Source organism: Leucopleurus acutus, assembly GCF_964270905.1.
Source record: "Leucopleurus acutus genome assembly, chromosome: 5".
Lineage (NCBI taxonomy): Eukaryota > Metazoa > Chordata > Mammalia > Artiodactyla > Delphinidae > Leucopleurus > Leucopleurus acutus.
In genome coordinates, this window is record NC_139147.1 from 60,155,365 (window position 1) to 60,177,704 (window position 22,340).

General features: G+C 39.1%; 1 protein-coding gene across 3 annotated transcripts in view; it reads right to left on the reverse strand.

Moving 5' to 3' along the window:
- Positions 1-22,086, reverse strand: part of LOC309962466 (basic helix-loop-helix domain-containing protein USF3) — a 44,087-nt gene extending 22,001 nt beyond the window's left edge. Inside the window, exons 1-3 of one of the 3 annotated variants that reach the window (XM_082840328.1) lie at positions 21,839-22,086; positions 2,018-2,133; positions 526-590 (exon numbers count right to left, since the gene is read on the reverse strand). In XM_082840328.1, coding sequence (XP_082696454.1) covers positions 526-572 — 47 coding nt within the window. In that variant the 5' untranslated portion in view covers positions 573-590; positions 2,018-2,133; positions 21,839-22,086. Of the gene's footprint in view, positions 1-525; positions 591-2,008; positions 2,134-14,476; positions 14,518-21,838 lie in introns of those variants that run through there. The other 2 variants (XM_082840330.1, XM_082840329.1) reach the window with 2 other exon arrangements.
- Positions 22,087-22,340: the final 254 nt, after the last annotated feature.

The window sequence follows — 22,340 nt, forward strand, 5'->3', positions numbered from 1 at the left end:
ATAATGATTTTAATATTTAATAATGGAAGCGTTGGCCATGCAATTCTAAGCAGAAACATTGCCCAAAATGCTAGAAAGTTTGAAGGAGGTATTATACAAAGAACCAGAACTAATACTGTACTAATGTGCATATTGGCATTAATGGTTTGTAATGTCACAAAATGTCTGTTGAAACTGACTGCAGCCTAAGTGAACTTAGTATCCACCACAAAGACTAATACTGAATGCAAGTAAAAATTTCAGGAGAAACTAAACATTTAGCATAGATTAGGTATTATACTATTTTAACTACTGATAGTCATTTTATTCCTTACACTGCTAGTAGAATTTAAAGGACAGGTAAATTTTAATTATGTACCCCTTTCAGTAAATCTATTTATATTTATCCACACCTATTTTTGAAGAGTAATGGTTTTCTAGGCATCCAAATGAAAGTTCCCTAAAGGACTACCTATTTAGCAAAGTGGGGACTAATTCTGCCTCTTATCTGCCAAACTATATTATTTTTGGATTGTGTCTTCATACCTGTGCTGCTTTTTTGTAGGAGTCTCATTCTCTGTCATTTCTGGCATGGTTACAGTGATAGGAACCTACAAGGCATGGAAAGACATGTCAGAAAGTCTAAAGGCATTCTAGTATCCTGGAGAAACTGATTAATAGCAATTTGGTTTGAATACCAAGACGCTAAGAAATAAAAGTGACATCATGAAAAAGCACTGGATTAGGTGTTGTAGATAAGTACAAGAAGATAGGACAAAAAATATTATAACCAGCAGGTGGAGAACATGGTGAATGTCAAATGTGAGGTATAGCCAGAAAGTGCTTGAGAAGATTGGAGGAGAGAAAGGTCATTTTAGGTTTGGAAATCAAGAAAAGCCTAAAGGGGGTGTAGATTTGAGCAAGACCTGGAAAGACAGGTAAAACACACTTGTTGGGAGAGTATGTTCTTTGTTCATGATACTGTTTGTTCATGACACAAAATTTAAAACAATGGTCCTCCTCTCTGAATGCAGAAAAAACAAAAGCGACAAGTACACAAATAAATAATATTCCATACGTGGAAGCAAGCATTCATTCATTTATTCATTCACTCATTTGCCAGGCTTCTTTCATTTCAAACTGCTAGAAGTCTTAAACATTACCACTTGAGAATCGTTAAAAATCTGAGTTTGAAAATTCTATTTATATTTAAAATACCATGATACTAAAGAATATATGTACAATATGGAAATATACACCTATGCCAAAAAAGCCTGAAAGCAAATACATTAAAATATTAATCACAGTTATATAAGGCCAGGAATATTATGGGTGACTTCTTTCTCTTTTCTGATTTTTCAGAATTTTGTAATGACAACTTTAATGCTTTTAAATCCCAGGGATTGACAACTTTTCAAAAGAGGTCTGTCAAGTCGGGATACCTGTTCTGATACACTGGAGGAGGCTGCAAGAGCAGTTTCCTATTTTCTCTTTGAGAGAAAAAGAAGGCAGCAAGTAAGGAACCGAAGTCAGCGTGAGTTTAAAATCTGGTTCTGCCATTTCCTAGCTGTGAGGTCCTGGGCAAGTTATGTAACGTCTTGGAACCTCAGATGCTTCATCTCGAAAGTGGATCATAATCACAGTTATCTAGATTATTGGGCTGTTTCAAGAAAGGAATGATGAAATAATGCAGGGAGAGGACAACAGCATGGTGCCTAGCTGGAGTAAGATTTAATCAACATTGGCCATGGATATTAATGAGGTATTTCAGGTTAAGGCTTTAGCTCTAGAAAGGAGGGGGAAGGGTCCTGGGAAAGAAAGAAGTAGATGCAGACAAGGTGCTGACAGAAAAGTACTAACTGAAACAGCCTGAGGAGAAATGTGTGCTCTAGACCCATTTCCAGCAGCTTATTCCAACCTTCTCCCTAACATTTATGAAGGTCCAGATCAGCCTAAAAAACAAGTTCACATTAGATAACCATAGACTGACAATGCGGGACACGTGAATAAATAAATCAATCCCTGTCACCTTTCTCACCCAAGGGCTTGCAGAATTTCTTCACTTTTGATTCCTGGCTTCCAACGCCTCCCGTTTCTGATCCAAATCTATCATCTTCTGCCAGAAGATGGTCTATAAGTTATGTTTTCTTCTTACTACACAAGAGAAAAATCAGTGAATGTTTATAGGTTTCCATTAGCAGCATGGAAAACAAGGACTAGCAACCTAGAGCAGGCAGGCAGATTTTCCATGGCATACAGAATGATCCTGAATTCTCCCCACCTCTCAAAAGTTAATGAACCTGGTTGCTTTCAAAAGTCACTTCCCCGTGGGTTATGAGTGCTCCACCCTGCACAAAGATGGTAGCACAGCAACCATTGGACAGTCTCCAGGAGGTGATTCTCCCCTTTCTCATGCATGCTCAGTGTTCCTTGCCCTCTGCTGTCCTCAATTCTAAAATTATCTTTCCTTCAATCTCCTACTTCCCCATTCTCTCTTGTGCGAATGACTGAAAACTTACTCGAGGACCTACCACTAAGGCACCAGGAAGACAGCCCTCAGATCTGCACATTGTCTGTGCTCTTAAAAAATGCAAATATGGGGAGGGGAATTCCCTGGTGATCCAGTGGTTAGGACTCAGCACTTTCACTGCCAGGGCCTGGGTTCAGTCCCTGGCCGGGGAACGAAGAGCCCACAAGCCTTGCAGCATGGCCAAAAAAAAAAAAGCAGACATATGGGGGCTTCATCCCAGACAAATGAGAAGTGCTAGGTAGGGCCCAGGAATCTGTATTTTCAACAAGGTCTCTGGGTGATTTTTTTCTTTTTCTTTTCTTCTTTTTTTTTTTTGCGGTACGCGGGCCAGGCCTCATGGGCCCGGCCGCTCCGCAGCATGTGGGATCTTCCCGGACCGAGGCACGTACCCGTGTCCCCTGCATCGGCAGGCAGACTCTCAACCACTGCGCCACCAGGGAAGCCCTTCTTTTTTTTTTTTTGGACAAACTTAGCTCCTCTTTAGGGCAATATTTCCTAAACATTCCTGATCATCTGAAGGTACTAGTTTAAAAATACAGATTCTCAGCCCATCCCAGACCCACTGAATCAATCTCTAAGGAAGGAATTCAAATCTCTGATGGAGGGATCTGAAATTTAATGAGTGCCCCCAGGTGGTTCTTATCAGGACAATTTGAAAGCACAGGCAGGTATCTTGGTGAAATTTCAGGGACCTGACCGATGCTCTACTGTAGGAGAGATTGTTTGGGATGTGGTATGAGAGTTGACCAGATAATTTTACCTATAAACCAGTAAGGTCAGATTTGCCTCATACCCACATGAGTCAGCATTTGGTCATTAATATCACAGTTCCAGTTGTTCCCCTGTAGCCCTTTTGCAAGTCTGCAGATTCATGTTACAATTAAGATACATGAAGTAAAAGTTTTAATTTTTTTTAACATCTCGAATCTTAAAGTAAATGACACTAGAGGCCTATCACATAAGTAAACACATTCAATAAACTTCACTGTGGTGAAAGCCAGTAGTTTACTGAAAGAGGAATATAACGGCAAATCAAAATCATCCAGTTTACCAAATGTCACTATAAATACCCATCTCAAAGCACATTTTAACCAATTCAATTAATCTAATTCAGTGCAAAATTATTTCCATGTCCATTACCTCCTGATATTAAAATTGCATTCCTTACACTGAAAAAGAACATTTACTGGCATGAAGAACTATATAATATTGTCATAAATCCTTGTCCACTTATTAATTAACCTACTAATAAGGAAATGGCACTTTTAATACAATATTTATGTAACTAAATACAAATATACCCTTTAAAATATTTAAAGTGCCATGAATTTTTGAAAATTGTCAAAATGTTACATTAGTAATCTATGGATTACTGTTTTTCATGGTAAGAAAGAATTATTTCTGAAATCAGTCAAACCCAGTGGTTCTCAAAGTGTGGCCTTCAGATCACCTGCATCAAAATTACATCTTTTAAAACTTCTTTTCCCCTCAGGGTAAAGCTTACATATTAGTCAAATGCACAGATTTTAGTGTAACATTCAGAGAGTTCTGACAAATGCATACACCTGTGTGACACAACCTCTAGCAAGGTACGGAACATTATTATCATCAGAGAAAGTTCTCTCATGACCCTTCCTAATCAGTGCCTTCCCCCTACTCCCAGAGAGGTGACCAGCCTTCTCATTTTTTTCACCACAGAGCTTTATAATGTATTAACGGAGAATGCTCCTGTTTCAAACTTTTACTCAACATGTTAAAATTCATTTGTAGTTTGTTCCTCTTTACTCCAGAGTATGAATATATAATTGTGTGTGAATTTATAACCCAATTTGTTCATTCATTTTTCTGTTCATGGCCACCTGGATTGTTTCCATGTTTTGGCTACTATGAATAAAGCTGCTACCCAAGAACACTGTTGTGTAAGTCTCTTTGTGGATATGGTCTTTCATCTCTCTCGGTAAATACCTACAAGTATAATTGTTTATCATGTCCCCTTAAGTTCCACTCCTAGGTGTTTACCCAAGAGATGTCACACCTTCTCCAGAGTGGTAGTACCATTTTGCACCGCCCACGATGTAGAAGAATTGCTCGTTGCTCCACAGCCTCGCCAGTACTGGGTTTTGTCAGCCTGTTAATTTTAGCCATGCTGGTGAGTATATAGCGGTATCCCATTACAGTTTAATTTGCACTTCTTCATGACTAATGATATTGAATGCTTTTTTTTTTTTTTTGCTGTATCACGCAGCTTGTGGCATCTTAGTTCCCCAAGCAGGGATCCAGCCCATGCCCCCTGCAGTGGAAGCGTAGTGTCCGAACCACTGGACCGCCACGGAATTCCCTTGAATGCTTTTTATGTGCCTATTAAAACCATTTGTAGATCTTCTTTTGTGTGTTCATATCTTTAACCAGTTTTTTAATTGGACTGTTTATCTTTTTATTATTGATTTATAGGAAGTCTTTATATATTCTGAGTTATTAACTGATATATCTTCTGGACACCTGTCCTTTGTCTGAAATATATTTTGCAAACACTTTCTCCTATTATGTGGCTTGCCTATGCTTTTTCTTATTTTCTTTTTTTCTCTCTTCAAGTTCATTGATTCTCTGATTTGATTTGATTGATTTTTTGGCTCCACTTCAGGGCACGTGGGACCTTAGTTCCCCACCCAGGGATGGAACCTGCGCCCCCTGCACAGGAAGCAAGGAGTCTTAACCACTAGACTGCCAGGGAAGTCCCTGCCTATGTATTTTCTTAAATGTGCCTTTTGGTGAGCAAAATTCTTGATGAAATATAACATCACTTTTTCTTATCTTTTTTTTTTTTTTTTTTTTTTTTTTTGCGGTACGCGAGCCTCTCACTGCTGTGGCCTCTCCCACTGCGGAGCACAGGCTCCGGACACGCAGGCCCAGTGGCCATGGCTCACGGACCCAGCCGCTCCACGGCATGTGGGATCCTCCCGGACCAGGGCACAAACCTGTGTCCCCTGCATCGGCAGGCGGACTCTCAACCACTGCGCCACCAGGGAAGCCCCTCAATTTTTTCTTTTATGATTATTTCTTTTTGTGTCCTGGCCAAAAAACCTTTACCCATCCCAAAGATATTCTCCTATGGTTGCTTCTAGAAAGTTTATAATTATAAATTAATTACTAATTAATTATAATATTTAGGTAAATGATCCATATTATTTATGGCATGAGGTAGGGGTCAAAGTTCTTTGTTTTTCATACGGATATTTAGTTGTTCCAACACCACTGCTTGAAAAGATTTCCTTTCTTCAATGGCATCTTTGTTAAAAGTCAAATATCTGTAACAGTGCAGTTCCGTTTCTAGGCTCTCTATTCTGTTGCTCTATATTCTGATCTATCCTTATATTATCACCACACAGTCTTGATTAAGCTTATGTTTAAAATATAGATTCCTACACCCCACTCCAGACCTAATGTATCAGAATCATGGGAGGGAGAGGTCCAGGAATATGCAGTTCTAACAAGCTTCCTGTTGATTCTTATACACCCCAAAGTTAGAAAGTATTACATTACTTTAACACTCCTTCCTCTAAAACTGATACAAATTGGTGAGCTTACACATTAGGGTCCACTTGGAAAGACCAGTGAACTTGGATTTAGGAAACCTGAGCTCTGTCTCAGATTTGCTACTCAATAGCTATATTCCATTTTATTTACCATAACCCAGGGCCTAAGTTTTTTCATGTGTAAAAGAGGGTAGGTCTAGACTCAACTGTTCAAGTATGGATTGAGTATGTACACTGCCTAGCAATTGCAGAAATAAAGATGAATACAGTCTAGATCAGGGCTTTCCAAAAAAGCTTTGTGCAGTGGAAAATCTACTTTCCATATGGTCACCACTAGTCACACGTGGCTATTAAGTGCTTGAAATGGGGCTAGTGAGACCATGGAATAAAATTTTTCATTTTCTATATTTTTAAGTAAGTTAAATAGCTACTTGTAGCTAGTGGCTACTGTAATGGACAACACGGGGAATGTAAAAAATAAGTTAAAAGGTGAAAGATGAATTAAAAGATAGGTTAACGAATGTCAGCTTCCTGGTTTTGGTATTGTCCTACATTTATAAAAGATGTCACCTTTGGGTGAAGCGGGGTGAAGAGCACATGGACTCTTTGTACTGTGTTTGTATCTTCCTTTGAGTCTATAATTATTTTTAAAATAAAAAGGTTTTAAAAGCGAATTTAGAGAATTCCCTGGTGGTCCAGTGGTTAGGACTCCGCACATTCACTGCTGAGGGCCGGGGGTGTGGAGGGCAGAAAGAGAACCTGGACCAGACTGTAAAGGAATTTTCTATGCCTAATGAATGTGTTCAGATTTTACCTTAAAATCAGTGGTTCTTGAATAGCAATCCAAGAAACTAGCCTAGCACCACTGGTCTGAAGTAAAATGAAGTCCCCCGGTCTACAGTAAAATAGAAAAAAGGACAATGCAGTTAGGATATTTTTTCTTTTTTATTGGTAATATAACTTACGTACAGTAAGTCACTAACGTAAGTTCACTGCTCCATGCTTTTTTGGAGGCCACGGCAGTGAAAGCCTGTGATCCTAACCACTAGGCCGCCAGAGAACTCCTCATGCATTTTTATACATGAATACAACTATGTAACCACCACTCTGATCAATATACAGAACATTACCAGCATCTCTAAAGGCTCTTTCGAGGTCACTGCCACTTAATTCCCTGAAGTTTCTTTTAAAAGTATATATTCAGGGATTTCCCTGGCAGTCCGGTGGTTTAAGACTTCGTCTTCCAATGCAGGGGGTGCAGGCTCGATCTCTGGTCGGGGAGCTAAGATCCCACATGCCTTGTGGCCAGAAAATCAAAACATAAAACAGAAACACTACTGTAACAAATTCAATAAAGACTTTTAAAATGGTCCATATAAATAAATAAATAAATAAATAAATAAATAAATAAATAAATAAATATATATATTCAAAGAATATATATTTCCAAAGAAGACATACAAATGACCAACAGGTATGTGAAAAGATGCTCAACATCTAATCATCAGGTAAATGCAAATCAAAACCACAAAGAGATCTCACTTCACACCTGTTAGAATGGCTATTATCAAAAAGTCGAAAGACTGTTGGTGAGGGTGTGGAGAAAAGGGAACCCTCTTGCACTGTTGGTGGAAACATAAACTGGTACAGCCATTATGGAAAACAGCATGGAGGTTCCTCAAAAAATTAAAAATAGAACTACCATATGTTCCAGCATCACACTTCTGGGTATATATCCAAAGGAAATAAATCACTATCTCAAAGAAATATCTGTACTCCATTCATTGCAGCATCATCCACAGTAGCCAAGATATGGAAACAACCTAAGTGTCCATTGACAGATGAATGGGTAAGGAAAATACTGTACTATATGAATGTATTATTTTGTATATTGTATGTGATATATATATGTGTATGTATATATCATTTGGCCTTAAAAAAAGGGAAATCCTGACACTTGTAACAACATGGATCAGCCTGAAGGACATTATGCTAAATGAAATAACCCAGACACAGACAAACAAACACTGTATGATCTCACTTATATGTGGAAACTAAAAAAGTCGCACTCATAGTAAGAGAGGGTAAAATTGTTGTTACCAGGGGCCAGGGGGTGGAGGAAATGGTCAAAGTGTACAAACAATCAGTTATACACTGAGAAAGTTCTGAAGACCTAATGTACAGCATGGTGACTATAGTTAATATAAGGTATTGTATATTTGAAATTTGCTGAGAGAAAATCTTAATTGTTCTCCCCACAAACGCTAGCTATGTGAGGTGACAGATATGTTAATTAGCTTGACTGTGGTAATCATTTCACAACGTACACTTATATCAAAGCATTATGTTATATACCTTAAATATATATAATTTTTATTTGTCAATCATACCTCAATAAAGCTGGAAAAAATATATGTATACATTCAGAAGTGTGCTACTACCTCATACATTGCTGGTGGAATGTAAAATGGTGTGGTCACTTTGGAAAACAGTCTGGCAGTTCCTCAAATAGTTAAACACAGAGTTGCCATATAATCCAGCAATTCCACCTAGGTATATACCCAAGAGAATTGAAAACACATGTTCGCACAAAAACTTGTACATGGATATTTGTAGCAGCAATGTTCATAATAGTTTAAGAGTTGGAACAAGCGAAATGTCCTCAAGTGACAAGTAAATAAAATGTGATATATCCACACAATGGAATATTGTTCAGCAATAAAAAGACGTAAGTACTGATACATGCTACAGCATGGGTGATCCTTTATATTATAAACATTATATTAAATGAAAGAAGTCTGACACAAAATGTCATATATTATGACCTTTATATATTCCATGTATAAGAAATGTCCATAACAGGTAAACCCATAGAGAAAGAAAGTGGTTGCCAGGGGTTGAGAAGGATGGGGAGTGAAAGCTAATGAGGAAGGTGGTGGTGGGGGGTCTTTGGGGGATGATGAAATGTTCTAAAATTAGATAACGGTGACGGTTGCACAACTCCGTAAACATACTAAAAACCATTGAATTACTCTTTAAATGGTAAACTTCATGGTATGTGAATTATGTCTCAATCAAGATCTTAAATTTAAAAAAAAACTGTTTGATAGAAGTCTCTTTGGGTAATTTGAAACTCTACCCATTCACCTTTTTCATCACTTTGTACATCTGCTTTCTTTCAGCATATAATTTCAAAATTCTACTTAGTTACCAGTCATCCCCAATTTCCCTAACACAGGGAAAATGTGAAGCCACCAAAAAGTACTGGCATTTATTTAAGAGAAGATTTAGTTTAACTTTCAGTGGCAAGTTGCATTTTCTTCCCACCAAGAAGCAAATTAGTGGTAAAGGTTAATTTTAATTGTGTCTTTAGATACTATGAAGAGAAAAACCTAATTCTTATAAAAATTTCAAGCTGGAATTAAAGTGTCTTAATTGAAAATATTTTATGGCACATTGCTTAAACATCATTTGTCCATGGGTTGAGAAAAATCTCTTCAATCTCGGTATTTGTCTTGCTGCTGTTTAACGCATTCCTAAGCATTTTACAGTTACTTAAAATGTGTTAAGAGTGGCTACGTAGATATGCAATTTTAAAATATGTTCCATTTCTTTATATGAGATCTATAATAAATCCTTAGTCCTCTCCAATCAAAATGATTTACACTACTGAACTAGAATATGATCCATGGAAATTACAACGCAATTAAGCATTAATTCCTGGTCTGGGTCACAGTCATTAAAATGTTAGGCCATAGGCAAGGCAATGCTATGTTCTGTTTTTTACTTAAGGTGGGCATTTCTCCATGTCATTCAAAATTGTGATTACAACATTTATGTTTAGTATCTTGGATATACGTATGCTATCATCTTATTTAGTGCTTTGAGGCACCTTTGCTCTCTGTATTTTGCTAGATGAGCTACAATTTGCATTTATCTTCTCCAGCATTTTAGGTTAATAACCTCCTACCTGGTCTACAGGGTTCAACTCATTAAATCTTGAAATCTGGCATATATGTATTAATAGTGGGAATAGCACAGGGGTGCTTTTCACACCCAAAAGAATCCTTCTTCTATGCATGTGGTTTCAGCAGCTGCTTTCCATCTTGGTGGGAACTTGAGGAGCTGTTTATGAGTGTGCTGTGTTGTCTTCTGCTTTCTGTAACTGCTATCAGAAGTTCTAATTTTCTCTGCCGTTAAAGAAATATTACGTCCTTTAACAATGTCTATTGGCTCCCACCATCATGTTCGGTGCAATCAGTCATGGAGTTTTCATAAATGTCAACCTTGAGATGCTATGACATATATAAGAATATGAAATAATGAAGTCCTGCTTTTACTGGGCAGTTGAGTGAAACTATATTTCAAGAAAAAGAAATAAGCCAAGGGCATAGTAATTTGCTGAATGCAGTTTTAAATTTTTATTTTTAAGCTACACAAGTAAACTGTTTGTATAAAACAATGGTTTTGTTTTATTTTGTTTTTTTGCGGTACGCGGGCCTCTCACTCAACCTAATAGCTCCATCCATACAATGTGGTTATATGTACTGATAGTCAAATTTATTTATTTACCTATTTATTTGTTATGTATTGTATCTCCCCCAAATTCACATGTTGAAGTCCTACTGCCCAATACTTCAGAATGTGACTGTATTTGAGGATAGGATCTTTAAAGAGGTAATTAAGTTAAAATGGGGTCATTAGGGTAGGCCCTAATCCAAGATGACTGGTGTCCTTATAAGAAAAGGAGATTAGAATGCAGACCACACAGACATAGGGAGGACCACGTGAGGAGAAAGCAACCATCTACAAGCCAAGGAGAGGCTTCAGAAGAAACTAAATCTGCTAACACCTTAATCTTGGATTTTGAGCCTCAAGAACTTTAAGAAAATTAATTTTTCTTGTTTAAGCCATCCAGCCTGTGTATTTTGTTATGGCAGCCCTAGCAAATAAGTAAATAAATAAATAAATATTGATAAATAAATAAATGTTACAAGTAAACTTGTATATAATACCTATCCTTTGGGATGGGGAGGAGAACATATGTTAATAAATGATGCACAGAATTTCTCTGGAAGGACTGTCTTTGAGGAAGGGAAATGGGGGACACAGTACACAGGAGACCTAGTGTATATCTTCAAATGCAATTTTAATTTTTGCCACATGTATGCATTATGAATTAATTTTTGTCTTTCTAATAAATGCATTTAAGGCTATAATATTTCCTCAAGGTACAACTTTGTCCACAGCCCATAAATTTTGATAGGTAATATTTTCAAGTTATTAATTTCTAAATAGTATACAGTTTCACTTAAATATTAAATTATTTTTTAAATGCTACACTGAAAAACAAAAAAATAAACATTACCCCTAACCACATCCCTTTTTTCAAGGAGGAAAATCAAAGTCCCCATTACCACCTATTCATTCTACCCTCTCCCAGTTGGTAATCAAATTTGAGATCAATTTTCTTGATCTTTCTACAGAGTTATTTACATATATGCATTATCACATGCACAACTTTTTTTTATAAAAATTAAATCATGCTCTATGTCACTCTGAAATATGCTTTATTTTTACTTAGAAATACATTATGGACATCTTTCCAGTAAGTACATATCAATTTAACTTACTCTTTTTCATACCTGCATAGCATTGTGTAACATGGATGAGCCATCATTTATTTAGCTGTTACCCACTGATGAATACTCTTTATCCCTCTTTCTTTTTTATTTTATTTTTAAAATTTTTATTGGGGTGTAGTTGATTTACAATGTTGTTATCCCTCTTCCTTTTTTACTTCTGGGTTTTGTTTTGTTTTGTTTGCTATTAAAAACAATGCTGACAAAAAAAGGGTATAATCAACATCTTTTAAATTTTTCAGTCCAAAGCAACACAAAATATCTTATTATTGCTTAACCTGCATCTCCTTGAGGACTAATGAGGCTGAATACCCTTTCACATGTTATAAATCATTTATATTTCTTTTTTCCATGATTTGCTTGTTTTTATTACCTTGATTTTTTCTTCCTTGTAACTTCAACTTTTATATCCTCTTCAAACCTAGGTAAAGTAAAAAGCTTTCCAAGAAGTTATATTTCTTCTTTTTGGTTCCACTTTTGTTAAGAGTGTGTGTGTGTGCGTGTGTGCGTGTGTGTGAGTGTGTGAGAGTGAGAGAGTGAGAGAGTGAGAGAGAGAGTGAGAGTGAGAGTGAGAGAGAGAGAGAGAGTGAGAGAGAGAGAGAGAGTGAGAGAGAGAGAGAGAGGGAGAGAACTATTTCCTTGCATTACAACTGGCAATAAAAAATTTTCAATTTTCAGAATTTGAGATTTTCTGTGTAGCCCTGTTACATGATATATTTTTGTTAAGTGTTATATGAGTATTTGAGAAGAGTGTGTATTTTTAGCTCCTTAGGTATAAAGTTTTATCAACTATTTTAAATTAAATGTTTGTTGTCTGGAATTAAATTTTGATAACAAGTTACTATGCATTTTCTTCCATTCAACATTTGCCTGGAGTATGTATGTATTTTATTTTTAACCTTTCTGCATTATTTTGTTTATATTTGTCTAAAATAACACAAATCTGGAGATTTGTTTCTACATAATTTAAGAGCTTTTTTAAAAAAAATGAGAATGTATTACAGTCACATTTATTGTAACTATTGCTACATTTGGTCATATTTCACTTTTTTTCTCTTCCCTCCTCCACTAAGTTTTTACTTTTCCTTGGCTGGCTTTTTGTTTATTTTCCTCAATATCTTCTTTCCTTCTATATCTATTCTATTCATAAACATCCTTAACAATTTTAAGAAACATACTGTAGTGGACATTTGTTAGACATTTTCTCCTCTCCACTCCATGAACTTCCCCAATTTTCACTTAGGTATGTACCCCTCCCCAGCACAGCCCTTGTGCTTCAGTAGTAGGCCTTGGCAGGTCTTGGCAAATGATTTTTTTTCTGACAACAGTGACTGGTCTCTGACCTATCCAATCAAAGCAAAGCTCAGGACTTTTCTTTGATGATGTGGGTAGCTGTGCCCTTTCTCTCTCTAATTTAAAGAGAAAGCAGGTAATTCCAAATACTGAACTTGCAGACATCTTGCAAAAGAGGGAAGCCAGTCTGAGGATGAAACTGACACACAAAGAAAAGCAAAGCTGAGAGGATAAAGCTGACAGAAAAGGAATCACATATCAATAACTTAAGATATACTAATATTAAATTTAAACAAATTTCCTTCCTATTAAAAACAGTATCTATGGTCTCCTCTTCTACCACTACAGAAGTTTTAACACACTCTAATTCTTACCCACCAAATGCCCACCATCTCCCCTCTGCCAAAGACTTACTGAAATTGTGCAGAATTTTAGTTCTAGAGTATTAGTTCTCCTCCTAGATATATATTTCATGTCCAACAGCTCATAGTTTTCTTCTTTGTTCTTTTGTACCACATTTTGGAAGAACTCCTTGGTCTGATCTTCTAGTTCATTAATTCAGTCATCTATTACAACCATGCTGCTATTCAGCCTGCTATTAAAGTTTTTATTTCGGAAAACATGTTTTCAATTTCCAAAAACTGTCTTGTTCTTGTTTCTTTTTCATAGCACCCCATTGCTATTTTATGGAAATTATATTCCCTAAAATCTTTCAGGATTATTTTTGAATAACAAATATTATCTTTTATCTATTATATTCAATTTGTTTTCTCAAAAATCAATTCCTCTGTTTGTTCAGCTTGGTGTCCCTCTTTCACCCTCTTGATTTTCCTTAAATATTTAGTGAGTCTTGGTTAATCGAACTGATAGCTAAAGTTGGTTTCCCCAGCACAGTGGTTCTCAACTCTGGATGCACTGTAGAAATCATCTTTAAAAAAAGAAAAGAAAAGAAAAGCTCCCTAGGTGCTTTTAATGGGCATCCACCACTAACAACCACTGCTTTAATATACGTGAATATCACTCTTCTCCCCATCATGAAAGTGTATGCTGATTATGAGAGTGCTGGCTATCCAGAGAATCATGCAGAGATGGAGGGGAGCAGCTAGATGGGTAACTTCTGAAGGAAGGAACCCTACTTTCACAGGGGCACTTAGAAGTTCTCTGAAGTATAACCCTGATTCTCTCTCTGGCCCTCAAGCCCAAGATGGAGACACACCCAATTTATATAAATAAGTTCTAGTAGCTTAGCTCGAGAGTAAACACTGTAATTAGCTATTCTAATTAGGCCTAGTACAGTTGTTCTAAAATCCAGTAACTAATTACCTTTTGACCATTGTTACCATCTGAATATTTCCTTCCCCCCCCCCAAAATTCATATGCTGAAATCCTAATCCCTAAGGTGACAGTATTAAGAGGTGGGACCTTTAGGAGATGATTAGGTCATGAGGGATTGGTGCCCTTATAAAACAAGGCCCAGAGAAGTCGCTTGCCCCTTCCACCTTGTGAGGATGCAGCAAGAAGTAGGCGGTCTGCCACTCAGAAGAAGGCCTTCACCAGAATCCAACCATGCTGGCACCCTGATCTGGACTCCCAGCCTCCAGAACTGTGAGAAATAAATTTCAGTTGTTTATAAGCCACCCAGTCTATGGTATTTCGTTATAACAACCAAAATGGACTAAGACAACCAACCTCAACTTTTCAAAGTCTCTGAGAATTGGGGTTTTCCACATTTGTGTTGGCAAAACTCACTTTTCTAGTGTTTCTGCTTTAAGCCTGTATCAGGTTGCAGATTTCTCAATGCTATAAGGTTTGTCACCAAGCTGCTCCTATATGCTTTTCATTTCTCCTGAAGTCCTCAATGTTTTTCGTCTTTAGATGACACCTTTCCCAGCTTCTCAACACTAATAAGGATGTGTCCTTATTCTCCCATTTTCTTATTCTTGTTATTTAACTGGATTTTTTCATTATGCAAATAAAACACCCTTATATTAAACTACTCCGATCATTCTGAAGGATTTAAGTTGTAAAAGTAGTAGTCTTCTCCACCAACTGTCCTCCTCAAATGTCCTATTAACACTCTTTAGTACTTTCTTACTTTTTGGCACTGTAAGATGCTCCAGACTCATCTTGTGACATACATCCTATTGTTTCTCTGGAGAAGCCTGACTAATATAGTGGGTAATCAGTAAGGTGCAGGCAGGAGCTTTTTAAAGCTCCTCAAGTGATTGTGAGGCACGGCCACTGTAATCAGTAACACAGATTCTCTCAAGTTCCCCATATTCTTCACCTGACATTAATGAATGAATGGTAGAGTGGAGTGAGACTAGCCTTTGATATCAGACTGAGGATCAAATCTCAAAGTTGACATTTACTAGCTATTTGCTTTTAAAAATAAGTATTCCTTGAAGTCTTAGTATCCTCACATTTAAAATTGGGAGATTATCACCAACCCCTCAAAGAACTCTTAGGAGTGTACATGATAATACGTTTAATGGATCAAGCAAAGTGCCTGGTATGTAGCAAGAGCTAAAGACACTTTACTTGCCTTTCTTCCATTTCCCCCCTAATTCACTGGGAAGATGAAGGTCATCTGGTTCACGTTCCTTAACTGGATCCCACATTTATCATAACAGACCTCTGTCTATACATCTGTCCTTTCAGGCTACCAGAACATCCTAAAGCTAATTCCACCACCTGTGGAGAGAGATTCTATACTTGATTCTTTCCTCTTTAGTACTATATTCCCTCCTTAACCATTTCTCTCGTTTCCAAAATACAAAGGGTTTCCTCATATTAAACTGGAATTTACTGCCTTTTCTGTCTATCATTCCGTTTCTTTCCTCCTTTCCTATGAAATGTCTCACCTTTCCTTCACTGGCCAGTCTCTTCTAAAGCCCGTGGCAGTACGCCTTCTGATTGCTCCTGCTAGCCAAAACTGCTTTCTTAGAGGTCAGGGACTATTTTTCACCAAGTCAAAGGTCTTCTCCTCTCTGCAGGATTTGAGGCTGCTGATCTCTGCCTTTTCTTGAAATTCTCTCTCCCAGGCTGTCTTCCTCTCTCCAATTATGCATCATCTTTCTCTAACATGAATCCTCGTCTTTCTCTCACTTTGACTTCCAAGGCTGAATGCTTTTTTTCTATTTGCTTTTCCCCTGCAAAGTTTCAAATTGTTTCTGTGTAAAAGCTGTATGTTTTCTACAATAAAGCTACATTTCAACACTGATCTTATTCCAAATCTTTGGTTAGGCAAAGCTCTCTTCAGAGCAATTCATTTCAAAACCAATAAACAAGAGTCGGTGTGCAACATGTCAAATGGCCTTGCCTCTTAAGAGACCTATTTCCAATTTCTCCATTTTATCAACGACACCAAAATTTTAACATGGCTTTAAACTCAAAAGTAACCTTCAGATCTTCTCACCGAATCCTATCAATTTGTTGCACAATGTTCTTCTCATGTTTGTTACTACCACCTTAGATGAGTCCCCATTTTACACAGCTCTGGTTCTTTCTTGCTCCCAGCCTTTTCCCTATTCTTCAGTGGTTTTATACTCCAATGTCTCATTCATCTTTCCACTGCACTGTATCCTATCACATGCCTGTCCTGCTCCAGAATCTACAGCACCATTTTCCAACATCTACTGTATCAAATCCAACCTCTTGGGTCCTACCTTTCATGACTCTACCTCACATTGCCTTCTTTATTGCAGGGCTCACTCATCCATTTCTACCTAGTACAACACACGGAGGAGCAGGGTTATATAGCTGATCACATCATCTACTCTTCCCTCCTCCCCAATTCAGACAGATGTTTCCCTGTGCTCCTTATCAGCTAGTTTATTTTTTGCTAAATCTATGCTATTTTCCCACTGACACAACCTTTCCACTTTGCTCTGCTTATCCAAATCCTGCTAACTCTTTAAAGCCCAGTGCAAATACGTCCTCTTCTATAAAACCTTCCCTAATATTTCCAGCTAACACTAAACCTTCTACCTTTGTTCTGGACTCTACCACTCCCACTTCTTAGCAATTTTGTTACAAAAACATATCCTTTCTCTCATATATTATTAATTTCTCCTTCCCTATTAGTGCTTTTACATTAAAATATATTATTCGTTTTTTTCCTATTTAAAAGATTAAAAATTTGTTTTTTCCTTTTCTGACCTTGCCACAGATTCTAGATGTTCCTATTCTCTTCTCCCTTCCCACCATCAGGCTCCTTGAACAAGTAGTTTATACTCACTGTCCTTTCATCCTCACTTCCCATTCACTCTTCAACTCCCTGTCACATGGCTTTTATTCTTAAAACTGTTTACAACAAGCTCACACATCAAGATCTCCACACTGCCAGATCCTACGAACTCTGTAGGAAATATCTTGGTTTTGGCCTTCTGGCAATACCACCTCGCTCTTCCTTTGGACAGCTTCTCTGTCTGATTCCTGAGGTCTGATATGACTATCAAACATGGGCTCACCTCTGGGGTGGGCACAGGGCTGACCAACAAGACTCTGTGCACAAGGAGGAAAACTGGCTGAGGCTGAGTTAGCCCCACAGACCCATGTGATCCTAGAAGCTGCTTTCTCTGGTCTTCCCAAGGCTTCATTATTCTACCTTCCTTCACTTCCATGAACTTACCAGTATCTATCCATAAATCCCCCTTTTTTGCTTAGGTTAGCCAAAGACAATTTCTCCTGCTCTAACCAAAGAGAAATTGATCCTGCAAGTGGAGTTGAGGTAGAAGTGGTACCTCTCATGGTTACACTACAAATTTCTTCTCCCTGTCACCTTCACTACAGGCTTCTGCTGTTTAAGAAATTATAGTAGCTAAGGGGAGACCGCTTTTGCCAAGGGACCCAATAATGGCTTCATTAATTTGGAGGGAAGGCTGTCTGGGGCTCCTCATGCAGCCAGGTAATAGACAAAAGGGAAGTCACAGGGAGCATAGGTGGGAACTGGGAGAACCCTGGGGCACCTCTATTTACTAATACTAGCAGCAAAATTACCACACTACTGCTACATTACACAGACAAGGTCTGCCAGGGCTCAGACCTCTCAGGAATAAAAGTTTGCATGTCTGACTACACATGTCTGACCCCAAAGTCCATGCTCTTTAACATACCACTTTCTACCATGACAATCTACTTGTAGCTCCTTAATCAAGAAATGCCCTCTCTCATCTCCATGCCTTTGCACCTATCACTGTGTTTGGAATGCTCATATCAACTTTCCAACTGGGAACTCCTAATTATCCTCTTTGAAACTTTCTCTGATCCCTACAGGTTAGTCCCAAACATCCTGACATAATACATACTCCACAATATCTTAACAGGAAATACACTCTATATGCTTATTGGCTATTCCCACTAGACCGTAAGCTTCTAAATGGTAGACACCACATCTTCCATATTTGTATGCTCAACAACTAGTACTCAGTATGGGAGTAATAAATGTCTATTGAAGGAATATCTGCTCTTTCTTAATTTTACATGGTATTAATCACTGCATCATCAATTTTGAGTACTTACGTTTAAATTAGCTAATGAATATTGTGTTCAGTCCCTTATTTGATATGATGCTCTCCAATCCTCCCAAAAAGTCTAAAAACTTCTTGAGAGCTGAGTCCACACCATTTACTACTTCTGTATTCTCTTTAGCACCTAAGAGTATTTGGACACGTGGTAAGCACTCAATAAATACTTGATGAACTGAATTAAAAACAGGATATTAGCACATTAATAGGAGCAATTTATTATGCCCTACTGATCTAATTAAAAGATCTGGACAATTGTACCCGTATGGAAAATTTAATGAGAAAAAGAAAAATTATCTAATTGAACAGTTAACAGCTTTTCTCTTAGAGTTCCACAAATATTTTACAGATAACAAGAGTCGACTTCCAGAGCTCAGAATAAAAGACTCAAGGCATATATTTCCATGCATGTTGGAAGGATGATTACATGTTTAAGCGATCTATCATAACCATAATTACTTAAATTCCACTAATCCCTAATAAATCCATAATAGGAGTCTAGGACATAAAAATATTTAATAGTGAAATCAGTTAATGCCAAATCAACCTATGCTAAAGATGTATATGGTTATCTTTGCATAATACATAACACAACAGTCATTTACTCATTTCACAAACATTTTTTGAGTGCCTACTAGTAAGTGCTATGTTAGGTCCCAGAAGTACAAAGATGAAGAGAACACAGTTGCTATGTTCACGGGGTTCTAGCTCCACATGCTGCAATGGTATTTAAGAATACAGTGTGAATCATACCTCCTGGAGCTCTCAATGTGGATGCTCTAGGGGTAGCAGGCTCATGGAGAAGGTGGATAAACACATACTCAACGGCAATGTGATTAGTGTTAACACAGAAATAAGTACAAGCTGTTATGGGGCCACAGAAAATCATCAACCTACTGAAGAAGTCAGGAAAATACATGGAAGAAACTGACATCCATACATGAATTCAGTGTGAGTTAAGGTGTGAGGAAGCTACCACGACAGAAACATCTGGGATGGAATCAAACCTGAAACTATGGTTGCAAGCAGAGTGGGGAGGTTTCAAAGCAAATCAATCCAACCTACAGCAAACTATTGTAGAAGAGCGAAAAATAAAATACTCCTTGCCGTTAAGTTTGAGAATAATGAAACACATATACAAAAGAAGTTATAAATAAATGTATGAAAGAAAAAGAAAGTTAAACCACTACATGATGTAACCACAAAGGGAGTCTTTTAAACAATATGCGGATTAAAAGTTCAAAGGGAGCCAATCACTAAAGAGAAAGGGCTGTCCAGGAAAACCTTCATTAAAGTTTAGGGTTAGAACTGTTGTCACTGGGGAGAGGGCGCACAGGGAGGGGCATCCATATGCTGAGAAAGACCAATGTCATTAACAAAAGCAGGGATCTGAACTGCATATCTGTGGGACCACAAGGAGGCTCATGCTGGGAAGTAGCGGGGGGAAAGCTGGACACATGAGTGAAGGCCTAATTTAGAAGAGCCTGGAAGGCAAGCCTAGTGGATTGGACATTGCTCTAGACACATAGTAGTTCTCAACCCTGACTGCTGAATTGAAACACCTGGGGAGCTTTAAAAACTACACCTACAGCTGAGGTTAACCCCACATCAAAAGTAAGAGACTCTCTGGGGCAAGCAGTCTGGGCTTTAAAATGTAAAAGTACATAAGATGATTCTACTGTATAGTCCAGACTGAGAACCACTGGGTTAGAGGATAAAAAGGTAAGACATGAAAGATATGGTTAAGACCCAAGCTTGATTCAGTCTCTGTTTATAAGCAACAATTTTGAGTTGATTGCCTGTTGAAGCCTATCTCCTAACTTGAGTTAAACGTTCTCAGTTTTCTTATGTTTCTTTTCCCTTGTTGACAATGCTAAGGTCTGAAAATAGGAAACCAGCAGATCAATTTCTCTTACTTGTCTATTTCACTGACTGCACAGTCTGCAACTTTAGAATTTTATTTCCATGAAATAAAATTCATGGAATTTTATTTATAGCATTTCAATCCTATGCTGCCCTTGAATCCCTGCAATGAGGTGCTTTTATTCCAAAGAATGTTCTAGGCTGCATGCATATTTGGCTTTTATAAAACTTCTTTTTTAAATATAGAGAGAATGTAATACCTATGTATAAAAAAGTCATACTGCTTAGATTAGAGCAAAACGTGAGATTAAGTTCTTCTTTACACTGTTCCTGAGACAGGATACTGTTCCTGGTTTCATTAGTGCAATGATTACAAAGTATTTTGCTTATTTTGTAACAATTACTTTTAACGTACTTCACAAATAACGTACTTCACAAATAAAGGGAAACACCAAATGTATCCCATACAGCAACTCTGTACTACATTAAACACGCGTCCTGTGTAGGAGGAAAAAGTCATCAAAGTGATTAGAGTGCATGACAGCCTGTTGATCCTTCAAAAAGAAGGTTTGCTTGTTTGATTGCTTTTTAAGAAAAAGCAAAGGTACAAATATGCTTCAGAATCTGTTACTCGCGGAAGGGTTTATTCAAGAAATCTGTACTTTGATAAGTAAGCAACTCTCTTTTTTCCGCAAACTTAAGTTACCCACAACTGTCTAGTTTTGTGTGGTGTTAGGTCAATATATCTACTTAATAGTAAAAACAGCATGAGAACGTAAGCTGGAAGTCATCAGCTGGGATCCCACATATAGGTTTATGCATTCTCTTATCTCCAGATAAAGTTAATAAATTCGAAGGACCATATCCCACTGTAACCGTAGTGGGGGGAGGGGGAAGGGGCCAGCGGGTATGGGAGAATCGTTCCTATTCAGAAAGGAAAAGAAAGGCTTCTAAAAAGAAGACGCAAGCCTAACTCTTAGACACAGGTGTCAGAGTTAAAAAGCAAGTCACAGGAGTCTGACCAGTGGGTCCGAAGGAAAATCGGAGGGCAAGGAAAGAAGAGGGAATGAAGGAAACAGGAAAAGGTGAAGGAGGCGGGCAAAGGCCATCCGGTATGAACCTGAATGCCCAGCTCTTTATGCACTCGGGGCAGCGTGGAGCCCTTCTCGCCCCGCGCGCATGTCGGGGGTCGGTACGCACCGCGATCCCCCCACGGGCCTGGCACCAGGGGACGCGGGCGCCGGGAGGTCGGGGAGAAGAGGGGTGCGCGCACCTTCGGCGCTCGCGCCCCACTAGGCTCCGCACGCAGGGGTCCCCAGGAGGAAGACACACTTTGCGCAGCCCTCGCCTCCGGGAGCGGGGAAGGGGTGGGTGGAGCAGAGCCCGGAGCCGCCCCCCGGAGCCGCCCCCGCAGCCCCGGCCCCCGCCCCCCGCCCCGGCTGTCAGCGGCCCCCTCCAGCAGTCACTCACCCCGGGGCTGCGTGGGCTCGGCCGCGGCGGCGGCGGCGACCCCAGCCTGGGTCATGATCCCAAGCGGGTTCCACAGGGTTGTCCGACCGCCCGGGCGAATCTCTCAGTTTGCGGCCGCCGCTTGCTCCTCTGGGGCTGGGGGAGCGCGGGCCCAGGCCCTCCTCTCCCCCCGCCCCCGCCGCCTCTTCCTGCGGCCACTGCCGCAGCTGCGAGCCCGAGCCTTCAAGGCCGGAGACCCGGCGGCGGCACGGCCTCAACTTTCCCAGCCCCCCTCCCCCCGCCCCTCCCGACCCCTCCCCCCGCCCCTCCCGCGGCCGCCGCTCGGCTAGCTAACAGCCTATCCTGGGTGCACCGCGGTCCCGCCTCTGCCACTCATGGCACCAATCCGATCCCGGGGAGGCTGCCGTGGTAGCCGATCAGAACCCGAGACGCCGTTGCGCTCTGCTAGAGGGCGGGAGGAGGTGGAGGGAAAAGTGAAGAGTGAACGGGCCTCTGGCGGCCC